Source organism: Cyprinodon variegatus, unplaced genomic scaffold, assembly GCF_000732505.1.
Source record: "Cyprinodon variegatus isolate N-32 unplaced genomic scaffold, C_variegatus-1.0 Scaffold245, whole genome shotgun sequence".
Classification (NCBI taxonomy): Eukaryota; Metazoa; Chordata; class Actinopteri; order Cyprinodontiformes; family Cyprinodontidae; genus Cyprinodon; species Cyprinodon variegatus.
This window is the reverse complement of record NW_015150698.1, coordinates 149,068-157,462: the sequence shown is the minus strand read 5'-3', so window position 1 is coordinate 157,462 and position 8,395 is coordinate 149,068. Positions and strand designations below refer to the sequence as shown.

General features: G+C 34.9%; 1 protein-coding gene across 1 annotated transcript in view; it reads right to left on the bottom strand.

Annotated features, from left to right (window-relative positions):
- drp2 (dystrophin related protein 2) overlaps positions 1 to 8,395 on the bottom strand; it is a 174,248-nt gene that overhangs the window by 28,279 nt on the left and 137,574 nt on the right. Inside the window, exons 15-17 of the mRNA XM_015381980.1 lie at positions 7,478 to 7,644; positions 3,012 to 3,123; positions 2,287 to 2,423 (exon numbers count right to left, since the gene is read on the bottom strand). Coding sequence (XP_015237466.1) covers positions 2,287 to 2,423; positions 3,012 to 3,123; positions 7,478 to 7,644 — 416 coding nt within the window. The remainder of the gene's footprint in view (positions 1 to 2,286; positions 2,424 to 3,011; positions 3,124 to 7,477; positions 7,645 to 8,395) is intronic.

Sequence of the window (8,395 nt, the reverse complement as noted above, 5' to 3'; positions counted from 1 at the left end):
AGAGAAACAGCGCTACAGCTACAAAGGAGAGGAAGGTGACAAAGGAGAAGATTCTTGCTCGAGTTAATGCGTAAGTTTATATGAAGTCGGCTATGGCAGGCTGTTTTTACATGTTTTAAAAGCACCCCTCTCTGTTTTTCCATTTGTAGATCACTAAAATAAGATTATTACTGACCAAAATCACACTCCTACACCTACATTTTTGTGGCAGAAAATTCTCACTTAAGAAACAGAGAGAAAGTAAGAATTAAGTTTTAAATATAGAGAAATGTTTACACATTTTAGTTGGCCATTTTGATATTCATCAGCTTGACTGAAAATGTATTTACTATATCTGAAAACATTTTTTCACAGTTAAATAATACACTTGCTAACCAGTAATATTAGAAATATCGAGATGAAATTAATTCATAGACATCCAGAATTGTTTCAAATGTTCAGTTAGACAAAGAAAAAATGTTTTTTTTTCACATATCAAGAATATACATTCAGTAAAACTAGACCATATGAACACGGCTTGTTACTGTGAAAATATTACCGTATAGGATTATTTCTTCTTCTTTATGGTAGTACATCAATGTATCTATTTAGGTGAAATCTTCTGGCAGCAGGTGAAAATGAAGTCTAAAAACATTGCTCTAATATATAGAGCCTGTGCATCATCTCATGCATCCCTCCTCATGTTGACTCAGTCTTCTTTTACACAGTAATGTGGGTGTTTGCAGCCGCGCTTCAGATGTTATCACCCAATAAATGGTTGTTATAAGCAGCTGTCATTCCCAAAGAATGGTTTTAGGTTGTCCGAGTGGGCTAATTTGGTTGTTATCATCGAGTGAATCCTAATCCTAACCCTAAAGTAATTCCTTTTCCCCTGTGGAACTAATGAATCTATACATGTGTAATCTGAAAATAATATCAGTGGTTCTTCATGTACTGTAAATATAACTAAATAAAAATAAAATGATCCGCACCTTGATCATATTAAACAAACCAAAAACGAGTAATCCCATTTCCTGTCAACTGAGTTGTAGAATCCTCTCCCTATAAATATTTAATTATCTGTGAAAATATGCCGATCATTCTTTAATAAGATCATTCTGAAAAATGGAAAATTAAAAACAATCCACTGGACTTTGGTTCCAAGTTTGAAGATGTTTCGCTTCCCATCCAGGAAGCTTTTTAAATTCAAAATGTCAGGAATAGGAATGTTACTACAGTGACTGAAATATAGGTTGTTATAATTTCTCTTTGTGAAACAGAAAATTTAGAGTTTTCCTGTTTCTAAGTTTAGACAACTTAAAGTTTTTGATAAACCTGCTTCATGAAATGAAAGCTAAATGTAAGGGGGCATTCACCTTTCACAAAATTTCACCTTTGCTTCTACTGTCCTTGATGTTTTTTTTTCTGATCACAAACATCAGACATACATCCAACCTCAAAAGATTTTTTTTAGAAATATAAAGACAATTCCCAAAATGTTTTACATCTCCAATTTATGCCTTTTCTTCCTAGTTTAATTTTTATTGTTGATGGGTGAACTCTGACCTTAACCAGACCAGTGAGGCCAGCAATGCTTTACATGGTCTGCATATTTTTGAGAGCTCCTTAATAAGCTGACAGGAGGATTTATTTCTTGTCTATTTTCTCCATTTGTCAGTAATAAATTTCACGGTTTAAGATAAAGAAATATCTAAATAACCCCTTTCAGACGGATTGATGTCTGTGACCGTTTCTCATCCACTCTTTATTTTAGTTTTTCCATTGGGTAGTGTTCGTTTCAAAATATTTTAGCACTTCAGGCCAGAGCTTGGGTAGTAAAATTGAACTTAGTTTTATGAACTATAATGTCCACAGAATATATCTTCAAATAACAACCTGGTTTGGATAGTTTTTTATACAGTAAAAAATAAAAGGAAATTCTGATTTAAAGGTAATGCTATGGAGCTGCATGGATACATCCCCAATGTTCTTAATAAAACTATTTAGTAAGCCCTAACCTCAGGTTAACAAGGAAGATATTTTAAGAAAGATTTTTTAGGATGTAGAATCCAAATAGTAACATGGAAAGCCAAAGCCTTATGAAAATATATTTTTATCAATGTCACATATTTAGTTAATTCTTGACTTTATATAAAACCCAAGAAGAATCGTTGCTTTTGCATTGCTATGCAAACATATCTCTCATTATGCAAATATATACAAACAATTTTCTCTGTATATGCCAAAGTATCTGAGAAAAACAATCCATGTAGTCAGGAAGGGACGGCAATGTGTTTTAGGACTTACGTCTCTGAGCTCTCAGCTTCCAGTACCGATTGCACTGGCAAGTAACCTCTCTGCGGGTGCTTTGTAAAGTACTGCTTCGACCTGAACTTGTTCTTCAGGGTCTTGGCAAAGTCCCTCATCTTCTCTCCAGAAGTAGTCTGAAGTAGTTGAGGGAGGCGGGTGCAGGATGTGATGAAAAGTAGAGGTTGAAGCACAGAGCATAATGATTGAAAGACAAGTTGAACTAGTTTAGAGTTAGCATCTCCAGAGATCCTCGTCATGTAAAATGAAAACAATTTTTCTCCCTCCAATACCAATACTTTCTATTTTGCTGCCCCCAGCTTATTGCTCTGTATAAATTTGTTTTTCATCAGATTTGAAAGGAGATTTTTAAATGCTTACCACTGCCAAGACTATAATATAGTCCTTTATTTAATATCTTAAAATAATGTCCTCTCTCCTGCATTGAACCATATGCAGTATACTAATTTAAGAGTTTTACTAAGCGTTTGTAGTCCAAGCAAATCTTTAATTGGACATTAAATTAGGTAATATCTCTCTACAAAGTGGTTCCCTTCACATTTATACTATATATCTGGATGAAGAATAGAATCCCTGATCCATACTTGGCAGTGGAAATAGTGAGTAAGGAGAGTGTATTTCAAATTTGACTAGAGTTAAGCTTTATCTCTCCCTAAAGACCTGAATTTGTATTCTGGTAAAGTGTTACATAATGCCTCTCTTACTGGGGTGTAGTACTCCATGATGGGATAGTGCAGCTTCTTGCCCTTGCTTGTGCGGCCAGTTAGAAAACACGTCTGGCAGATGTCCACATTGAACTGCTTCAGACTGCGATACCTGTCGAGATCAATAAAACAGAACATTTAACGATGTTTGCAGGTAAGCTGAACGGAGCAGAGTAGTTCTGTGTGTCTATTCCTATCTAAGCCACACTGTAGAGACATATATCTCTTTGCAGGTTCAAACAAAAGACATTTGATTTCCTATACCAGACCATGGGGTTGTTAAAACGACTAAAAGGCTCGACTTAAAGTTTAGACAAATCTTAATGAAATCTCCTGAGTCAATGTAGTCAAATTAAAAGAAAGTGAAAAAAGGAGAAAAATCAACAAAGTTGATACAAAATTAACTGTATTAATTAGTTGCTGAGCATAATTAATTTTTAACGTTTCAGGAAAGACATTAAAACATTCCATTTCACTAACTTATAAAACATGTACTTCATTACATTTTTATCTGTGTTGCTTATTGTCTAATATTGGCACAATGTATATGAATGCATGTGATAAAAACTGGGAAACACCATTAAATTTATCTAAAAATAAACTTCGTCTTTAAAACAAAAATTATTCAATAACACAGTAAATAAAAAGATGTGCGCAAAAATCTACTTTGCAGCGATTGTGAAGTACTTTTATGTGGGTTTTTGTTTTTTTTGTGCTTTTAAACATTTTGTTTACAGTAGTTTAAAGGGCCTTTATAATAAAATGTGATATAAAAATAAACCTGCCTTGCCTATTACCAAAGATAATAATTAGGGCAACAACCTCAATAACTAGCAAAACCGATCTAACAGTGTCCATCTAATAGTCTCAGTCACCAGTCTGAGCAATTTCTGGCTGTGGGATATTTCAGGGCTCCTTACATGTTCAACCAGTTTTACTGTAGGTCCCTCAGCATCTTAACACAATCTAGATGGGCCTTAGACTGATCTCAGGCTGGTTCAACACAGAGTCTGAATTTCTTCAAACACCCTTTAAAACTGTACTCGGTACAACTTACAGGCTCCTGCTGCAGCAAATCATCCACAAACCATGACACTTAAACCTCCACGCTTCACACATGGGACTGTTTAATTGTTTCAGCAATTATCCAGAAGCCTTAGTATCTGTCTGTATCTAAATTCCCTCTAATAAACTTTATTTGGCAAACATCTTTGCTTTCTTTAAAGGCAAAGATTAACTCCGGGTACAGCTCCATGCATGATGAACTTAAGCAGGTTTTTTGAAAACAAGTAGTTTCACCTCAACAGAAATATGTTTTGGTATAATTTTAGGTCTGATTTTCCTGGACGTCCAGACATGAATTTGTCACAATTTTCTCTAAATGTTCTGAACTTGTAGACTGCTTTTCATGTTTTTTTTTTTTTTTGTGACGTCTTTAAATCCCTTACCAGACTCATAAGCTGCTATAATCTTCTTACTGATGGACGCAAAGAGCTCTCTTGATCTCTCCATGGCATTTACTCTCCCTTCAACAGTCAGCAGGATATACTTCATTTTTTAAGGTTAAAGTATAAGTATCCTCCACAAAAATGAGTAACTGTGTTATGTGCATCTCAAAGTAGTTGTAGAAATTTATGTTTTTTTTTTATTTATTTCAGATAAGAAAACTGCACTTTCTTTGGAAATAAAAACATGATATTTTATTTCTTTGATTATTTTCAAATTTCTATGAAATATAAATTTATTCAATTTTGTGGAAAAAAACAACAACCCACAGACTGCTGTAGGGTGTCCTTGTTTCTTGAAACAACAATCTACTGTTCGCCAAAGGTAGAGCTGACAGTATTGTAGGGCCATCTTCTCTAAGCTTACATCTAAGTGGAAAAAATAGAACTGGTAACAAGGTAATTACACAAAGACATATAACAAAAATAAAACGTTATAGTAACACTGCTCAGTAGATGCATTTTTTTTCCCACTCATATCATGCAAAAATGAATAATTTGCAGAGATGACAGTATCTAAAGAGCATCAAAACCACTGTGTGAACATTACATAATTCTGAGGATGAAAAATAGGAAAACTACTAAAAATGGTCCTTGAAATAAATGCATTGCTTTTTAATTTGTTAATAACTCTCCCCTTAATTTTGTAATTTCTTTCAAAACACTTGCTTTAAACAAAAATTCATGACTTTCAACTACATTTATAGCATGATAATAAAAAAAATGTCACTTCTGTCTTAAACTTTATAATATGAATTGATATTAGAATGAAAGAATAACATCATAAAAAAATTAGAATATAATTTCAAATTAAGGATATTGTTTTGAAGTAATTTCCCTCTGGGATTATTAAAGTATGTTTGATTCTTATTAACAAAAATTATTTTTCAGAACAAAAACTTAATTTAAGCTATGCATAAGTCTAATAATATTTTAAGTTAGTTATTTGAGGTACGTCTTCATTCTAACAAACAATAACCTGTTGCACATTGTCCGACACAACCTCGAATTTGTCTTTAGATAAATGTTGGTCACAAAAAAAAAATCGAAAACATATTTCATATAAGGAGTTGATTATCTGACAAACAATTATATAAAATGAGGTTGGACATTAATTAATGTTAAAGTTTTTACTTTTTTACCCGTATAACATTGAAATAACTAAGGAGTTGAATTACAAATATTTCTGGACCTTTCCTGCCTGGAATGGTTTGTTGTAAAAGCCTAATTGAGCAAAACCTAAGCTAAAAACTTTTTTTTGTATCTCTACCTGGATTCAAACTCCAATGTCGAACACAAAAGGCAGTAACAATTAAATATTTTTTGATGGTCTGCCTTCCTTCATTATAAAAACAAAACACATCACAGAGAACTTGACCTTGTTGTGCAATATAAGGAACATGGCGCTGAAATGTTATTTATTGACTGGTGAGAAATGGTGATGCTCAAAAATATATGAATGCAGAACTCTAGTATGAAATAGAGTATTAGCTGTAGTATTATCAAACTGAAGTCCTTGAGAGCTGATGTCCTGCAATAAGTAGACATCTCCTGAGTCCAACACACTTGAATCAAATGGCTTAATTACCTCCTCAGATGTAGCCAAGTTCTCCAAAGTCCTACAAAGGAACTAATTATTGGATTTTGATGTATTAAAGCAGAGATGGAGGCTCCTCTGATCTCCACAAAAGGACAGTCAGTGGTTTTGCTCAGAACCCACTGTCCCTCATGTTTTAGGTGTTTCCCTGCCTTGTTTTCAATTTGTGGCTCGTCAGCCACAATAATCTATGCACCTCACAGGTGTGCAATATGAAAATGCGATACGACAACTTAGTTACTGGACAGGTGCGTCTAAGGTAGGCCAAAATTGAAGGCCAAGGTGTGAAAACAGCTTTTAGAGTGCAGCATTCATTTAATTGGAAAGTTATTTTCTCAACTATAAGCGTCTCCTACGTAAGGTGTTTGATGATTTTCTGATGTTATCAGTGTTATGCTATCTTTCGGCATATGTTGGGGATAATGGATTCAGGTGCATTTTATTTGTGGCATTCTGACAGCACAGAGAAGCTGTTGCAAATTGTTGTGCCATTCATTTACAAACTGCACCTCACTTTGCAGCATGATAATGTCCCATGTTCTAAGGTTATTTGCACAACTTCTGGAAGCTGAAAGCATCTGAATTCTGCATAAAACAATTGTTAATGCCTTGTTTCTTGACAAACACAGTAGACCTGCACATCAGGAGTGGTGACCTCGTGGTTAGGGCATTGCGCTTGTATCCCAGAGATTCTGAGTTCAAGCCCCACTCCCACAGACTGCCACTCTGGGTCCCTGAGCAAAACCCTTAACCCAACACTGTTTCCCGGGCGCCACACAATGGCAGCCCACTGCTCCCCAAGGGGATGGGTTAGATGCAGAGAGTTAATTTTGTTGCTTTGTACTTGTGACAGTGTAATGACAAATTTGAATTATATTCTTTAAGTGACCTTTTGTTGTGGTCAGCCATGACTATGATAAAAACATAATTTCACAACATCTGTGCAATGACCATGTAATCAAAATCTTGATGTGTCCTACCTGTGAGGTGGATGAACAAATGCTCACTTAAACGGTTAAAGGTGAACTTGTGAACAACATAAGACTGAAAAAAAGTCTTAGATAGTTGGCTGCGGCTCATAAAAAATGACAGTACCAACAAAAGTGCTGTGTTTTAACTTTTGTTTATGATAGTAAGCTCATAGAAAGGTCACAGAAGGTCCAACAAGGACATATTTTCATGTATTAACAATTTTATTTCATCTTTGGGAAGCAAATGAAGCAATGGTGGCATAGTAAAACAGCCAGGTTTGTGTGGTGTTATTTTGCAAGAACCTTGCCTTTAAATAATTTGTTTCTATTAGTCTTACATCTGCATGTTAATATCCTAATGGATGCAATTCATGGTACATCAGCAATGCCTACCTGAAGCCCTTTATGGGGCATTGTTTGCAGACATAGCATTTGGCCTGATGCTTAGTGGACTCTGCAGCAGCTACACGGTGGAGGACAGGCAGCCAAACCATTGACTGAGGCTCCAGGCTCATCCATTCCAGGAAATGAGACACTTCAATGGCAGGTTTCCCAGGGGCCTGTTAGTAAAAGACAAGACTGTATGCAACCCATATTTGGACCAACAATAGGACAGTATCATAAAACACTCAAAACAATAACAACAATAACAGGTACTTTCAGCATTCATAATGAAACAAGTTTTAAAATATTTAGTTAGCACAGAGCATTAAATGATTTATATGTTTACGCACTTACAAGGCTAAACCTATAACAGAAAAACTATATACAGCTGTTAATGTGAGTTTGCATGCTTTCTATACGTTCTGGATACTGCCTGTTGAGATTTATAGGAATTTAAATAAAACTATATATATATATATAATGAAGGAAAACTCACCAATAGCTTGCCAAATACTTAAAATCCATGTTTTGCTAATTTCTCATTGAGTGTGCATAAGAGATGTGTTAAGAAGCTGATTTCCCTGAGGACTACCCCAACTGCTGAAGCATAGTAACATAAAAAATGTATGTAAGCGTGTGTTGTGATCACAGGCAAGACAATGACTGAGGTGTGCTATCTCCTGGGGATGAAGGAGTTTTTCTCAAACACCCAGCTTGGTTTCCTGTGGGAGGTCAAACGGCAGCGTCTTGCACACCAAACAGCTGGAAGTGGAAGTGCAAACCCTGATCACGTTATTCCATCTCAAAACAACAGATGGGATTTTCATAACTTTGCTAGGATAATTTTGCTTCAATATGCAACCTCCTAAATATAAATATATATAAATATATTTATTAAACAAATATATGATTGTGAAATTAGATTTT